Source organism: Bos grunniens, chromosome 1 (assembly GCF_055505025.1).
Source record: "Bos grunniens cultivar Pamir isolate PY7600 chromosome 1, Bosgru_T2T1.0, whole genome shotgun sequence".
Classification (NCBI taxonomy): Eukaryota; Metazoa; Chordata; class Mammalia; order Artiodactyla; family Bovidae; genus Bos; species Bos grunniens.
In genome coordinates, this window is record NC_141165.1 from 92,629,996 (window position 1) to 92,648,306 (window position 18,311).

At 35.7% G+C, this 18,311-nt stretch overlaps 1 protein-coding gene across 6 annotated transcripts in view; it reads left to right on the plus strand.

Annotated features, from left to right (window-relative positions):
* Nucleotides 1-18,311, plus strand: part of GSK3B (glycogen synthase kinase 3 beta) — a 214,947-nt gene that overhangs the window by 146,330 nt on the left and 50,306 nt on the right. For all 6 annotated transcript variants that reach the window (XM_086404344.1, XM_086404335.1, XM_086404351.1 and 3 more), the window contains exon 7: nucleotides 3,455-3,552. In XM_086404344.1, coding sequence (XP_086260470.1) covers nucleotides 3,455-3,552 — 98 coding nt within the window. The remainder of the gene's footprint in view (nucleotides 1-3,454; nucleotides 3,553-18,311) is intronic.

The following is an 18,311-nucleotide window of genomic DNA, read 5'->3' on the forward strand; positions in this document are numbered from 1 at the left end:
ATTTGTATATAAAAATGTATAGAATTTAAAATATATTTACTATTCTACTTTTAGGTTTCTTGGATTATGAGAGAATAATAAAGCTACTCCTCTGTGATTGTATGATTTCTTTAAGATTACAGTTATTTTAAACTTAAAATTTTAAATAAATTCTAAGTATACCTTTTCTTCACTTAAAAAATTCCCCTGAAATAGTTCTCTCTGAGCTTGATCTCCAGTTGGACAATTTTCATCCATTAAGTTTATGATTAAAGTGATAGGATTACAATATTACTGACACTCATACTGTGCTGACTCAACTGATTATTTAATTTTTAGTCAGCTTTAAAAAATTTACTAATTTTTTCATTAGTAATTTGAATAAATTCAGATTCTGTAGCAGTTGTCACAAAAGATCTTTAAGGATGGAAGGCATTGAATAGAGACAGTTGGCTTCATTCTTTGTTGACCACCTCTTCTACCTCATTTCAGCCCACTAGTCAGAGAAGGCAATGGCACCCCACTCCAGTACTCTTGCCTGGAAAATCCCATGGGCGGAGGAGCCTGGTGGGCTGCAGTCCATGGGGTTGTTAAGAGTCAGACATGACTGAACGACTTCACTTTCTCTTTTCACCTTCATGCATTGGAGAAGGAAATGGCAACCCTCTCCAGTGTTCTTGCCTGGAGAATCCCAGGGACGGGTGAGCCTGGTGGGCTGCCATCTATGGGGTCACACAGAGTCGGACACGACTGAAGCGACCTAGCAGCAGCAGCAGCAGCAGTGGGAGTGAACATACAGAGTGTGAACAGTTGGATGTGAATAGGAATCTAAAGAAAGGAACAATCTTAGGCATGCAAGTAGTTTATTTTATTGTTATATGTTGTTTTTGAAGAGAATTCCTTAGTCCAAAAACAAAAGCATACAAACGAGACCAAACAAAAAATAAAATAAAAACCCCACAATAACAGAAAGTCAAGGAAAAATCAGAACTTGAACAATTTCTCTTTTATACAAGTTAAAATTCTCTAATATGAACAAAGACCTCTACATAGAAATATATATTACTAATACTACCTTTTTTTTTTTTTTTGGCCAAAGGGCAAAATGCCAAGGAACATTTTGATTTGTGCCAAGAGGCAGCAGTTTTACCCACCATTTATTTTGCACCATCAGTGCAAATGTCAGCATAGTGAAAAAGACATATAACATCTGAGTATTCTTATGAAAATTAACTTTGCCCTCAGTACCTCTGAAAAGGTCCAGGAGGTTCAGGGCTCTGCACATCATACTTTGAGACCTGCTGCACTGGATAGAGAGTATAATAGAGTGAGTGAGTGAGTATGTGTGTGTCCTACTTCACTGGATAGAGAGTATAAGAGAGAGTGTGTGTGTGTTGTTTATAATGCTCATAGTTTTCATCGTGGCTATGTTATATGGCCTATTCTGTTCAGGAACAAATGAGAAATAGTGAAAGGGATATTTTGGTTAGAGTAGACCTGGATTTGAATTCCAGATTTATTACTACTTAGCTAAACTGTAAAAGAGATTAGTAACAGTTTTGCTTACCTTTCTGAGGGGCCATGAGGATTAAATAAAATGTTAGTGAAAGTACTATAGAAAAAATGGTGTTCTTTTTGTGGTATTTATTAACTTGACTCTTCCCAAAGAACAAATTTCAGCCCTTTATCTTTGGACAGTCTTTGGATTTTCTAGATGCTTTATGTTTTATTCACATATATGAAATTAATCATCTGCATACCAGGAATGAGATTCATACTGGGGTGAGTTTTGCCAGCCTCACCTAAAATAAATGTGGTTTGTTTCTTTCTGAAAAGTCATGAAAGTATCATCTGACGTATTAAGGCATGTTTATATAAACCTTTGACCCTCTTAAGAGTTTATTACTTCTGTAAATGTCCATGTGCTTAGCAGTTCTTCAGGAATCTTCTCAGAAAAGAAGGGCCAGTGTAGTGTGTTCTCTCTATTAGGAATCCGTTTTTTGGATGTTATGAGTACCTGCTTTCCAGCAGTCTCCTTCACATTTACTTGTCTAAAGTAAAATAAATCTCCTAAAACCAGATACTGACTTTCTAGATTCCCCATAGTCTACTGATGCAGCTGGGGCCGTTGAACCCTCTCAAGCCTAGATTTGGCCTCCTTGTTTAGATTTAGGAAACTTGCTTCTTAAGACTCTGAAAGATTTGTAAATAAACAAAAAGATATTTTAAAGTGTACTAATACAAATGCATTTTAGAAATATTTTTTAACAATGATGTTAAAAGCGTTGCTGGGCAAAATCAACTTGAATTTCTTAAATGAATTTTGTGTCATTATTTGTCTAGGCCAGTAAAAAGTAGTTTTTGGAGCAAGGATTTCCAATCCTTTTTTTTTTTAATATTGGAGGATAGCTGATTTACAATATTGTGTTAGCTTCCAGTTCTTCATGATAGTGCATCTTACTGCATTAAACTGAATAAATTATTTGTTTCGCGCATGCCGTTAGTCATTTTTCTCCTTCCCTACTGATAGATGGAAAGCCCAGTGACGATTTATGTTCATCTCCCTAAAGCCATTGTTTGTTGGTTCATACAAAACCCAGGAATCCAGAAAATTAGCTTCTTTTTTTTTTGGCAGGAAGTCTTAAGTAGTGGGCTCTAAATAAAGTGCCCATAAAATGTATCTTTCCATTTGGTAATACTTTTAAGAGATAAAGGGGATGCTCTTCATTATTATCACAGGAAGTCATCTAGACCAGGACTGACTGTTGTGGGTAAGCCAGGATATATGCTTTATTTTTTCCTTTTGTAAATTTATTTATAAATCATTAAAATTTAAGTTTTCTGTCAAAATTGAGGTTTCTTGTTTGACTCAAAAGTGAATTATATTTTATAATTTGTAAAATACAATGTATTCTTCTGCCTTTGCATTTTAAAATATATATTTAAGCACATTTTCTGTCAGTTATATTACAAGACAATAGTTAGCCATTTAAAATATTAAAATTTTCTTTTTCTGAAATTTGCATTTGGCTTACTCTCCTGTGTATAGGAGATTGAACCCTTCTTGCTACTCTCTATAAGCACCTGGTAATGTGCAGAGATTGTATCACTTTGACTTATTTTTAAGTATAATGAGTAAATAATCATGCTCTCTGCTTTCCTACTATAATCTCTGTCATGGTTGTTGAAGACTTGAACATCTCATACTGGATAATTAATGCAGATATTACATATGATAAAGATATTACCCTTTATTAGAATATTCTTATTGCCCTGTTTCCTGTTTAGTAAGTTTAACAGTTTTTAAATCTATTAAGGATTATTTGATGACTTTTCCCCTCTGTTTTGGATTATACAATCTTTTCCTTATGGTATTTATTCTGATCAAAGTAAAATTAGAAAATGTATCAGTTTTTAACACAACATAAGCTACAAAGTGTGATATTAATAAGCTCTTATCTTCTTTTCTCTTCAGATGTATGGTCTGCAGGCTGTGTGTTGGCTGAGCTGTTGCTAGGACAGCCAATATTTCCAGGAGACAGTGGTGTGGATCAGTTGGTGGAAATAATCAAGGTGAGTCTGTTTTCTGTTTTTGTTCACCATGTGCTCTGCTCGTATACTCTGCTGAGCACATAGGAGATGCTTGTATTTAGTCAGTATTTAAATATTTATAAAATGAAAAAAATGAGTGTGTATTACTAGACCACTTGATAGAAGCAGAATTTTTATGTATGGGTTTAATATGATTTTATTTATTAGGTCTGTCAAAACCTTTGTTAACAACATCATAGCAAAGTATTATTTTCTTGGATATTGGGTATTATTTCTTAAGAATAGCAGCACTAAGATTTTAAAGCTTTTAATATTGATATCTTAAATAAGTTCTCAAACCTCCCCCTTTAGAAATATCTAGTGTTTCTATATTTAGACCACTAGATGGTTGATTATAAGCTTAGTTTGTCTGAAGCAACACCTACCTCCTATTGGGTTTTAGTCTTGATTTTCCAAATGTTTCATAGAATGGAAAATTGAAAATCTCCTTAGCGGTTTTGTAGTCCCAATTCCCCATCCACTGAAAGAACCTACTTAGTTACATTCCTGGCAGGTGGTTTTTCAGTGTTTTCTTGAATATTTCAAACATCATAGTGCTACTTTGGAATGCAGCCTGTTCTGTATCTGGACAGCTTGAATTTAGTTTTTATTGTGCTGAGTGAGCCTCTGTAGTTTTTGTTTTTATGTATTTATTTTTTTATTTTTAAAAAAATTTATTTTATGTTGGCATATGGTGGATTTGATCCCTGGGTTGGGAAGATCCCCTGGAGAAGGGAAAGGCTACGTACTCCAGTATTCTGGCCTGGAGAATTCCTTGAACTGTATAGTCCATGGGGTCACAAAGAATTGGACACGACTGAGTGACTTTCACTAATGGTTGATTAACAGTTGCATTGGTTTCCGGGTAGAGTGATTCAGTTATACATATACATGTATCCATTCTTTTTCAAGTTCTTTTCCCATTTGGGTTATTACAGAGTATTGAGCAAATTTCCCTGTGTTGTACAGTACGTCCTTGTTTGTTCGTTTTAAATTTTGCTAGTTATTCCCTGGACGGTGATTTAAGTTGCTCTAAAATCCTTGTACTTGATTTGCAAAAATATTTTTGAAAAAATGATTTTGCTAAGTATCACTGTGTGCAACACCATGTGTGATCAAGAATCTTCCTTACTATCCATATAGTTTCTTATGATTTGCACCTGAGATCACTGGTCTTGGCCATCTTTTTTTGGTAACTCATCTTTTAGTTTCAGATTGAAGCTTTCAACTTAGTTCAGCAGATCTGCTTCCTTTCTGATTGCTACACTACACTCAGATCTAAGTTTGGATATTTTGATTTTCTTGTTTCCTAAAAGCCTTTGCATTCTTTGTTATTATTCAAATTAGTATTCTAATACAGGAGTTGGCAAACTTTCTGTAAAGGGCTAGATAAAACGTTTTAGGCTTTGTCGGCAAAAAATGGAAGTCAAGGATGTCTGAGATACATAACAGAAAACAAAACAGAACAGAAAACAGAAAAACAAATTTTCACAAATTTTTCATTGATGAAATTCAAATTAATATAATAATTGAGTAATACAAGTCTACTGATTAGAAGAATGAATTTCTTTTGAGAAGCCTGTGGAATTTCTCTTAACCATGGTTCAGAGTCAGTGTTTCATAGCCTCGAGTTGATGGCAAATGTTTATCTTTAAAATCAGTTCTTAGTTCATGTTATTTCAGTCGCTCAGTCGTGTCTGACTCTTCAACCCCCTGAACTGCAGCACGCCAGGCCTCCCTGTCCATCAACCAACTCCCGGAGTCCATCTAAACCCATGTCCATTGAGTTGGTGATGCCATCCAACCATCTCATCTTCTGTCGTCCCCTTCTCCCTCCCTCCCTCAATCTTTCCCAGCATCAGAGTCTTTTCAAATAAGTCAACTCTTCGCATCAGATGGCCAAAGTATTGGAGTTTTAGCCTCAACATCAGTCCTTACAATGAACACCCAGGATTGATCTCCTTTAGGATGGACTGGTTGGATGTCCTTTCAGTCCAAGGGCCTCTCAAAAGAGTCTTCTCCAACACCACAGTTCAAAAGCATCAATTCTTCGGCACTCAGCTTTCTTTATAGTCCAACCCTCACATCCATACATGACCACTGGAAAAACCATAGCCTTGACTAGACGGACCTTTGTTGACAAAGTAATGTCTCTGCTTTTGAATATGCTATCTAGGTTGGTCATAACTTTCCTTCTAAGGAGTAGGCATCTTTTAATTTCATGGCTTCAGTCACCGTCAGCAGTGAGCCCCCCAAAATAAAGACAGCCACTGTTTCCACTGCTTCCCTATCTAATTGCCATGAAGTGATGGGACTGGATGCCATGATCTTAGTTTTCTGAATGTTGAGCTTTAAGCCAACTTTTTCACTCTCCTCTTTCACTTTCATCAAGAGGCTCTTTAGTTCTTCTTCACTTTCTGCCATAAGGGTGATATAATCTGCATATCTGAGGTTATAGATATTTCTCCCGGCAATCTTGATTCCAGCTTGAGCTTCCTCCAGCCCAGTGTTTCTCATGATGTACTGTGCCCATAAGGTAAACAAGCAGGGTGACAATATACAGCCTTGATGTACTCCTTTTCCTATTTGGAACTAGTCTGTTGTTTATGTCCAGTTCTAACTGTTGATTCCTGACCTGCATACATGTTTCTCAAGAGGCAGGTCAGGTGGTCTGGTATTCCCATCTCTTTCAGAATTTTCCACAGTTTATTGTGATCCACACAATCATGGATCCTACATAAACAGGATTGGGCCATAGTTTTCTGACCAATCAAGTCAGTACAACCAATCAGCATTTCTTCTATCCCCAGGATTTCAGTTTGATGTATTTGAATTTACCATACCACAGTTCTCTGTACATATCACCATTCAATTTGGCATTTATGTTTAGCTTATTAGAACTGTGTCATTTCTCTACCAATTATAGTTTAGAACTGTATGATGGTTTATTCTTTGTCACTAATTTTAATGAATTCGTACATGAGATTAATACAGATGAAACTGCTTAGAAGCTAAACTGGATAACTGTGGTAAGTCATGTATTTCATGCTTGCCATCATATCTTATAAACCTTTAAGTCCAAAGCTTATTTTACCACTTTTTGTCAGCCCTCCTAATTCTATTTTCTACTAATATTGGTTTGTTCTTAATTTAATTTTAGTAGAAACTGTCAGTTTGTTATTGATGGTTTATGACTTCAATTTTATTTAGGGCTTATTTGTTGTAGGTTGTCCATGTAGGTTGTAGTAGGCCAACTCTAAAACAAAACACTTCTTATTTATATATTATCTTGTCATCTTGCACTTATACATTGTCATCACCTAGATAAGTTCCAAGATTACTATCTATAGATATTTTGAAGGTGTTATAATGGATGTTATACAACATCCCAGGGCAGTTTGGAATATCAAACTTATCAGCCCTATTTACAGTTTTTAAGCAATACCACCCAGGGTAGATAAAGTATCAGTATTAATTTACCACCCATTTGGTGACCTGAAGTTATACATTTCATTGAGGTTAATTAATAGACATTGTAAGGGTGTGGTGTGGTGTATGTGTGAGTGTGTAGTATAGCTCTTAAATCTTATTGCATGGAGATTAATAAACATTGTAGGAATTTTATGTGTGTTTAATATAGCTCTAAATCTTATTGATCCTATCTGTACACTTATACTTTACATATTGAATATCTATGATGTTTCATTGAAATAAGAAATGCATAAGTAATTCTAATGTAACTGTTCCAGTTTTCTTGATCTAAGTTGTATTTCAGAAAAGAGTTGTATAGGTTAGCTTTCAAAGTTAAATGTTATTAAGACATTTTATATTTTAAGCAAATATTGCCATTTCTGCTAATCAGGACTTCAAGAATAGATTTGAGTTTTCTATGAAAAGTGATCTCCCAGGTGCCCAACTCCAGTATCAGTTTTTTTGAAATGTTAGTCGAGCCCTTAGTTCTTTTGGAAACTAGGGCATCTATGTTACTGTTCTTCTCTGCTCTCTTTGCATTTTCTTTCTTGAAAACCTCATGGGTATTCCTCTTGAGTATCTGGAGATAGCTGATATACCCCCAAACCCATAAAATAGTTACTCTTTTTTTTGAATTTGAGTTTATGCAGAAAAGGAACAGTTGTAAGCAAATTTCATAAATTTTATAAGTGGTAGAATTGCCTAATTATAAACTTTCTGAACTGAAGCTGAAGCTCTAATCTGATGTGAAAAACTGACTCATTGGAAAAGACCCTGATGCTGGGAAAGATTGAGGGCAGGAGGAGAAAGTGGCCATAGAGGATGAGATGATTGGATGGTATCATCGACTCAATCAATGGACATGAGTCTGAGCAAACTCCAGGAGATAGTAAAGGACAGGGAAGCCTAGCGAGCTGCAGTCCATGGGGTCCCGAAGAGTCAGACATGACTTAGCAACTGAAGGACAAACTTTCTGAGCAGGAACTTTCTTTCATTGTTATGTTTTAATATCCAGAGGCACCATAATAGTTTTCAAGAAATATTTAAGCTAAATTAAGCTGCTAGATTAGTGTTCATCCATGAATTTGGAATTACCCAGGAATTAATAAGAAAAGTTAGTGTGATTATTATTGTATATACTGTTTATTAAACTTTATTGGCTTGGATGTCCAGGCCAATAATTCATAGAATAAGTAACACAGAGTATTATAAACTGAGCTAATTTAGCGTAACCTTTTAAATCTTCTCCCTATCTGTCCTCAAACAACGCTTTTGCAGAATATTAAGAGTAAAATTAAAATATCTTCAGAGTAAATTAGAAGTATAGGGCAGTATGGCATTGAAAGTAATGAAAAATCATTTTTAAGCATGAAAAACACGTAGCTTTCTGAGATTGATTTCATACAGAGATTATCAAATCAGAATCTCATTATACCTTTTAATCTCTGAGTATCAAAAAGTGCTTGACTTTTCAAAGCATTTGTAGATAAGAGAGATTCTGTTTGGGAAGGCTCAGATAATAAGATTTCTTAAATTCTTCCTTAACATATTAGTTAAAATAATCTTAAGAAATATCTGATGTGGTTTCAGATACCTGGGAAAAATAAAACATTTTGGGAGAACATCTGTCAGAAATTTCACAAGCATAGCTTCAGTGATACAGCATTGTCCATTGGCACCTCTGTGGTCAGTCATACCAGTGGGGTTATTTAGAAAAAGTCTTCTGAAGACTTAAAGAAAGTAGTATTTTTTTTATGTTGATTGCTTTTTTTTTATCATTATGTATGCTATAATTTTATGTGCTCAGTGCAGAAAACATACCCAGACACAAATACAAGGAAAACGAAAGTAATCACTTACTGTTCTAGTACATCATGAAAAATAACTTCTATGAATATTTTTATACACTTTTCTGTGCATATCTATGTTAAAACAAAAGTGCCATCTGTTTTGTAGACTTTTTGTTTTACTAAATAATTAATTGTATTTCTCATGTGAAGAAGTGTATGTTGACAAAGTGATTTTTTTTTTTTATTTTATTTTTTAACTTTACAATATTGTATTGGTTTTGGCATATATCAACATGAATCCGCCACAGGTATACACGTGTTCCCCATCCTGAACCAAGTGATTTTTTTTTTTTTGACTGCATAGATTTGACTGTAGATTGTATTCTGAATTACATAATTGATTCTGAGAAGAACAATGTGAAAGTACAGTGATAAATGATTGCTTTTAAAAAAATTATATATTTAGCTTCTCAAAGGTTTGATTAACTCCTTACGTAAGATGTCCCCAAAATTCCCCAGATGTGATGCAGTCTAGGAAATTCTGGACCTGGGACTGCTGTAGGTTTTACGAATAGTTTCTTTTCCCCCTCCAAATTTTAAAACACAAATTTTAAGTAAGGAAAGGTGAGCTTCAGTCTAGAGTTCAATTTTGGGATTAAAATATCATAGAACTGAATGTTTGATAGAAACCAGTCATTTTGTAGAATTTTAAATGTATTAATGTTCCTAGAGATATAATTTATTTCATAAATATTTACTTATGCTTTGTAATAAGTTGACCATTTCTTTCTAATGGAAGTTTTAAAGGCAGAAGTAGTTAGAGTACACCTCTCTGATAATAAACTTTCTCTGTAGCTTTCATAGCTATAGTAACTAGCCTTTTAAATTTGGATATATGTCTTTTAGAAAAACATGACATTAAACATGTAGATGCTTTAAAAAATTTTTTTATTGAAGTATAGTTGGTTTACAACATCGTGTCAGTTTATGATGTACTGCAAAGTGATTCAGGGGTGTGTGTGTGTGTGTGTGTGTGTGCATATTGTTTTCCATTTTAGTTTATTACAGGATAGTGAATATAGTTCCCGATGCTATGCAGTAGAACTTTGCTGTGTGTCATTTTATATATAATAGTAGTTTGTATCTGCTAATCTCAAACTCCTAATTTATCCCTCCCCCATCCTTTTCCCTCTTTGGTAACCGTGAGTTTGTTTTCAAGGTCTGTGAGTTTGTTTCTCTTTGGTAGATAAGTTCATATCATACTTTTCTCTTAGCAGTAATTACTCATTTTAGATATTTACATAGATGGTTCTTAGACGGGTAAGAACTAGTACAATCTTACTCTAGCAGAAACTTTAGGAATTGGAAAGTTTCTGGAAAACAGTGGAAAATTTCTGTGGAAAACAGTGAGATCCAAATAATCTTTTGATTATTTTATTATAGTTAAGTAGGTGAACTTCATTTCTTGTGGTGCCTAAAAGCTTGAAAAAGAAAAAGATTTAGCAGTGGAGAGTGAGATTAAAGAGAGAGCGCGACTTCCCTGGTGGTTCAGTGTTTAAGAGATTAGGTTCAGTCCCTGATCTGGGAAGATTCCTCATGCCACAGGGCAGCTAAGCTACAACTACTGAGCCCATGCACTCTAGAGCCCATGCTTTGCAACAGAAGCACCACAATGAGAAGCCCATGCTCTGCAACTAGAGTAGCCTGCGTATAGCAATGAAGACCAAGCACAGCCAAAAACAAATAAATAAAATTATTTTTTAAAAAAAGAGAGTGGGAGGGGGGGTCATTTTTTACTGTTATGTGATACTGATTTTTTTTTTTTAATCATCTTTTTGTAATCCCAGAAACTGGGGGGAGGGGGGAAATGGATGTTTTCAGTTGTTTTATGCCAGAATCTTTTGTTAGTAAACAAATAAATAGTTACATAGAGTTAGGAGGGCTACATTTTATTACAAATATCTATCTAAATCATTGTTTTCCTGGTCTTTCGATTTGACTGATGGCTCTTTGCAGTGTGTGTTAGTAACTTCAGTCGTGTGTGACTCTTTGCAACCCCATGGACTATAGCCCGCCAGGCTCCTCTGTCCATGGAATTCTCCAGGCAAGACTATTGGAGTGGGTTGCCATTGCCTTCTCCAAGGAACCTTCCCAACCCAGGGATCAAACTCAGGTCTTCTGAATTGCAGGCAGATTCTTTACTGTGTGAGCCACCAGGGGCTTTGCAGGATAATTTAGACAAATAGATTAGTGATTATCTGGCCCCTCAGGAGTCTGCATTTTCAAATATTGGTAAAATACTGCTAATCATAAAAGCTGCTACTCATTGAGAACTTCCTCTGCACAAGGCACTGAGCTCAGCACTTTACACATTTAACTGTTCAATCCTAGCAAGATGATGGTGATGGTGAAGATGAGTATTATGACTGCCATATCTGGGAAGGGTTGGGTGGTAGGAAAATCCTGTCTGATTCATCTTTAGCTAAGTTGGTGTCCTCTATTCATGGAATTTTGTAGCTCTAGGGGAAACAATATGGTACTTAATGTCAAGTTATTATCTAGAACCCACTTAATTTAGTATTTTTCAAGTGTGACCACAAAATAAAGGAAAAGGTTCCTAAATCCTATTGTAATGAATATACTAAATCAGTTTGTAATATCTTTGGACTAAGTTTAATTATACTTCATCTAAATTAATCAAGGTTGTAAAAGTGGATTCCTTTGCTTTCAAGTACAGCTCAGTGTTATCTTCATCATCTTTGCTTTGCAAACACTAGCTTTCCGTTATCTCCATATTATGGATTGTTTAGCCCCTGTGTATGCCCTGTCTCCTGGCTTGACATTTTCACCATCAAATAGTCTTTCAGACAGAGGTCTAAGAGACTAATTTAATGAGAATTTAATAAGAATAAAATACTTTTCTTCCTAAGTTTTTTGATGGATCCATGATGTATCTTTGCTAACATGTATTTGGAGCTTAATCATACGTTACCTGATGGTATTTCTTTTGTTGTCATAGAGCTCTTGTTAACAGACAACAGGGGCAACATATTAAACTTAGTTCTCTCTCCCTTTTCCACTGCCCAGAACTAGTAAGCACACCACATGGTACAGATTTTTACTTGTAATGTATAATATGTAATATATATAAACATATTTTATTGCTTTTTTCATTCTTGTTTTATTGTTTACATTTTTCAGTGTTTATTACTGACTAGAGCAGCGACTTTTAGTCACTTTTGCATCATGGACCTCTTTGAAAATCTTTCATAGCAATGGACTCTCCCCCAGAAAAACATATATGCCAAAATTTGGCATATGATATTAGGTGAACCTTGGACTTTCTGAAGCTCATCTCGAATATCTAGATTAAATATCCCTATACTAGTGCAAAGAATAATGGTTACAATTTATAGTAACTGCCTGCAGTATAAATACTACACACATAGTGTCAACATTTTAAAAATAAGTAAATGAGTATTAGAAAAATCATTTTAATGTAAAATTTCTCAGTTGAATCTTTACATTAATATGCCGTATATAGGCCAGAAGAAACATCAGTTTTATATTGCTACTATGAAATTTTACTGACTCTGTAGCAACTTACTCATACTTGGTTAAATCACTATAAGCTTATATGTAAGTGTATATCAAAAAGTGGTGTCATGCATGAAAAAGTGGTGTCATGGCAATGTGGTCTGGTTAGCTTTTGACTTGAGAATAATGACATCCATTTGAAATTAATTTACCCAAAACAAGCAGTATAAAATGATTTACTAAGTTGCCAGAATATGTTTTATTTATTCAAAGAAACTTTTTTCTCATAAACCTAAGTTTCAAGACATTTTCACCTCAAAACTGTTGTTTTAATAGTTATATTTTAGAACCTGAGTCAGAAGACCATCCACAAAATTATTCTTTGTGGAATATAATATACTGTACTTATCAACTGTAGATTCTTCTCCATGGTGGCAATTTGAGTTCTTCTGTATATTTGTTTATTTTCAGGGTTCAATATAAAGAAACACTGGACTCTTGTAGAGGGGCATTTATTTTGTTAAAAGCATACTGATTGATATTTCATGTTTAAAAAACATAATTTTATTGATATGTATAATGGAAGGAGAACACAAAGAAAATCTTGGCTTGTGGTGCTACAATACCACAAAAACTATTAACACTAAGAACTATAGTGTTAGTGATTCCCAGAGGAAGCAAGAGCTGGGGGATGTGTGTATACAATGTTTGCGTGTCTCAAAGGGGAGTGTGATTTTTTTTTTACAGATTTGGAAAATACAGTGAGGTTTTTTTTTTTTTTTTTTTTAACCCAAGAGATTCTAATCCCATCTGCCACCCTTCTTTTTGTCATATACCCTTACCTTGAACATACAACTATGGCTGACATTCACCTAGGGGGGGAAAAAAATGACCGCTGTGAATATGTATTAACCAAGAATGACTTTGTTTTACTTTTCGGTGAGTAATTTGCATAGTCAAAACAGTAATCACCTTTTTTGGGGGAAGGAAAGTACTTGTTGCCAAATATATAATTTTATTGGGAAAGAAAAGTCATACTTCCCACTTTTAAAACTTATTTTATAGCTGTAGTAATCAAGATAGTGCATCTACAGTGGAATATTATTAAGCCACAAGAAGGAAGGAAATTCAGCCATTTTTGATAACAGGATGGATGGACCTTAGGGCATTATGCTAAATGAAATAAGCCAGACAGAGAAAGACAACTATTCCACGGTATCACCTGTATGTAGACTCTAAAAAGAAAAGGAAAAAAGTCAATCATAGAGAGTAGAAAAGTGGCTGCCCCTGGGGCTTAGGGAGTGGAGGAAATGAGGAGAGGTTGGTAAAGAGGACAGATTTTCTAAGATGAATGAGGTCTGGGAATCTGATGTAAAACATGGTGGTTATAGTTGATAACACTATTGACCTAAATGTTCTCACCAGAAGAAGGACGAGAAGAAAGAAAAGTGTGAGGTGATGAATATGTTAATTAACTAGATGATAGGTATCCTTTCACAATGTGTATGTATATAAAATCACCACTGTGTTCATTTAGTATGTCTTAAAATTTTGTCAGTTAAACCTCAAGAAAGGTGGTTGAGACTGTTCAGTCCCGACATGAGTATAGGCATGTAGGTCAGTGCAGTACAATTGAATGTCTAGAAAATAAATCTTTATGTTTATGGTCAGATGACCTTAGACAAGGGTTCCGGGGCAGTTCAATGGGGAAACAGTAGTCTTTTTAACAAATGATATTTGGGCAACTGGATACCCATATGCAAAAGAATGAAGTTGGACCCCTACCTCTCACACCATGTACACAAATTAACTCAAAATGTATAGGCCTAGAGCCAAGATTGTAAAACTCTTAGAAAGAAACATAGGTGTAAATGATTTTTTTTTTTAGATACAAAACCAAAAGCACAAATGACAGTAGAAAAAACATATATATTGAACTTCATCAAAATTTAAAAATTTGTTTCCCAAAGACTACCATCCAGAAAATTAAAAGACAACACACAGAATGTTGTCAATAAGGAATTTGTATCTAGAATAAGGAACTCTTACAACTCAACCATAAAAAAGCCCAAAAGAAAAATGGGCAAAAGATCCGAATTAACATTTCTCAAAAGAAGACATACAGGTGGCCAGTGAGGACACACACACAAAGACACTCAACGTTGTTGGTCATTAGAGAAATGCAAGTCAGATCCACAGTGAGTACTAGAGCATATTTATTAGGGTGGCCAAGATACAGACCCACAGTAACTAGTATTGGTAATGTGTGGCTCAGACGGTAAAGTGTCTGCCTGCAGTGCGGGAGACCCGGGTTCAATCCCTGGGTTGGGAAGATCCCCTGGAGAAGGAAATGGCAGCCCACTCCAGTATTCTTGCCTGGAAAATCCCACGGACCGCGGAGCCTGGTAGGTTACTGTCCATGGGGTCGCAAAGAGTTGGACACGACTGACTGACTTCACTTCACTTCAGTGTGTGTGCTTAGTTTTTCAGTTGTGTCTGACTCTTTGCAACCTTATGGGCTGTAGCCTACCAGGCTCCTCTGTCCATAGGATTCTCCAGGCAAGATTACTGGAGTGGGTTGCCATGCCCTCCTCCAGAGGATCTTCCCAACCCAGGGATTGAATCTGTGTCTCCTGCATTGCAGGCGGATTCTTGACCCACTGAGCCACCTGGGAATCCTTACCAAAGGATGTGGAGAAATTGAAACTTTCATACATTGCTCGAGGGATTGTAAAATGGTATAAACAAAAAGCGGTTTTGCACTTACTCAAAATAATAGGGTTACCACACAACCCAGCAGTTCCCTTCATAGGAATTTGAAAACACTAATCTACAAAAAAAACTTGTACATAAAGGTTTGTGCAGTATTATTTATAGCCAAAAAAGTATAAACATTTCAATTGTCCATCAGCTGATGAATGAAAATGTCAAATACAGACTATCACAGAAAATATCAAACACAAAAGGACACATGTTAATGTGATTCCATTTATATGAAATGTCCAGAATAAGCAAATCTGTAGAGACAGAAAGTAGATTAGTGGTTGTCAGTAATTGGGGAGAGTAGAAATGGGAGTGACTGCTCATAGGTACAGGGTTTAATTTAGGGATGATGAACATGTTCTGAAATCAGATAGCAGTTGATGGTTGTAAGCACTGAATATATTAAAAAAGAAGTAAGTTCTATAGAGGGGTGTAAAGCTCAAAGCTTTGTTTGTTTTTTAAGATAAGATTGAAGACATCTACCTGCAGAACTTCTGATAAGGGTGTGTTGCTGCTTCCACCATATTTTAAGAAAGGCAGTAAACTGACCATAGCTTTGCAAAGCACTCAGATCCAGTTAAGTGACAAATGGCACAGGGGTAAATGGAGTAAATCATGGACACACAAAGTGACCCTCCTGTACTAGTTTAGGCTGAATAAATACTTTAGCCAAAAGTATTTATCCAAATACTTTTGAATAATTTATTGAGATACTTTTGTTGTGTTCAAAATAACATGACAGCTTGATGCTCTTTTCTTCACTGATATTCCTAATGAGATTTTAATGATTGTGCTGCTGCTGCTGTAGCTTTGAGGATGGGGGGAGGTTCCTTGCCTTTTGGAAATCAGAGGAAAACCCTGAGAGAGAAACATTGCAAACCCCACAAAAAAATCCTTATACCAAAATCTCACCCATTTCTTATAGGTGAGGTCGATAGGAACTGTATAAAATCTGCATATAAGTGTCTGCCTGCAATGTGGGAGACCTGGGTTCAGTCCCTAAGTTGGGAAGATCCTCTGGAGAAGGAAATGGCAACCAACTCAGTACTCTTGCCTGGAAAATCCCATGGGTGGAATACCTGATAGTACAGTCCATGGGTTGCCAGGAGTTGGACACGACTGAGTGACTTCACTTGTCTTGTTTTGATAGTTAAGTATTTTAGCTACCTACCTGTAATGTATTTACAGAGAAGGCAAGGGCACCCCACTCCAGTACTCTTGCCTGGAAAATTCCATGGACGGAGGAGCCTGGTAGGTTGCAGTCCATGGGGTCGCTAGGAGTTGGACACGACTGAGCGACTTCACTTTCACTTTTCCCTTTCATGCATTGGAGAAGGAAATGGCAACCCACTCTAGTGTTCTTGCCTGGAGAATCCCAGGGACAGGGGAGCCTGGTGGGCTGCCGTCTATGGGGTCGCACAGAGTCAGACACGACTGAAGCAACTTAGCAGCAGCAGCATAGTGTTTTTAAAAAGTTTAAAACCTGTAACTTGTAGGGATATACCAGAGAGCATAACATTTTATATCAATCCTTTGGAAGTGAAAATGTGGTGATTCCAAGAATGTCAGTAGAGTACTGATATTTTGAAATAGAATAGCTCATTGACATGTTTTTTGGTTTTCACATTGTCACATTTATGATACAGACAGTCAACCTGACAGTTATCCAATTTAAATAAACATTTCTTTTATGCAGAAATCCCTCTTGACTCTGTGTTACACAATTTTTTATCTGCTTATTTTAAAAGCTTTGATTGAATTCATTATGGCCATGTATCCTTTCAGTCTTTCAGGGTACATCACGTTAACAGCATTTTGATTTAGTGAACCATTTGGGCCTACACAGAGGGTCTTTGCCCTCAAGGAGTTCACATACTTATTGAGGGGAGGTAAAGCAGGTCTGACTCCAGAAGTCTGATCAGAGTACAGAGGCAGAAGTATCCTATTTGGAGAGAATCCTATCTGGAAAGATTTCATTTAAGAGGAAATTCTTGAACTGAATCTTGAAACATGCAAAGATACTCACCATTGAGAGAAAGGAAGGGAATGGAGGACGTACGTACTAATTTGGACAAGGATGCTTAGTGAAGTCAGGTCTATTGTGTGTTACTTTATGGTTCGAGCCTAAAGTTCTGAATGGTGGGGATAGTGTATAAGTTTACCAGGAGGCTGGAGCTGTGGGCAGTGGCCAGAACACTTTAGCCTGTAAGCACTTGGAAGCCACTGAAGGATTTTAAGCAGAGGAGTAACAGATTTCTAATAGAATTTCTTTGGCTTCATGTTTGTTTTAAAGGCCACACATGTAGTTCTATTGCTGAAGTTTGGCGACCTCTGGTGTTGGGCTATTAAAACGCAAAGCTGTGAAAGAAGTGTATTTCAGAGCTTTTGTCAGATGATTCTTGGCTTTATGTCTTTGAAGACATGAATCATACCTCATCACTTGATATTTATTGGTGTCTAGATAAATTTAAAGCTAAATGAATGAAAAAAAAATGGTGCAACAAATGTAATGGGACTGGATACAAATAAAATAATTGATTTAATCATAAAAGATGAACAACTTCCCAAAGGGTTGTGACAGGCTAATCTCTGATCTTTGAGTCTTTGCACCACTTACCCCCCATGACGTTCTAGGATAGTAGACTTAAAAAATGCTTTTTTTGCAATAAATGGAAAGATCCTATTCTAATGGCAGATAACTCAGAGTACATACTCTTCCCAATAGTGTGATCATTTTGAACATCCCCCTCCTTTTACTGTGTAAGAGATACCATAATTATAGAAAAGTACATAAAATATTATGTGCAGTTTAATTTCCTTTAAGTTGTGGGGCACTCAGTTTTCAGGAAATCCAGAAATAATAATTATTTTTTAAATGTACCTTTAATCTTAAAAGTTTCTGGGGAAAAACTAATCTTCCATCTCTTAAAATTTGAGGGAACTCTGAGACTTGTTTTGTGTCTGAAGTGTTAAGATCCTTGTCAAACATACATTTTTTTTTTAATCTGTTAAGTGAAAAAGTTTAAGTATATGATTTCAGAGTTTCCAAATATAAATCACCTGAAATAAATCAAGTAGAAATACACTCTGAACCTAGTAGAAGCTTAATATATAAAAAATATATTCAGAAGTAGAAATGGGATAGTTGACTTGTTTTTTGTTGTAGTTTATTATTGATTG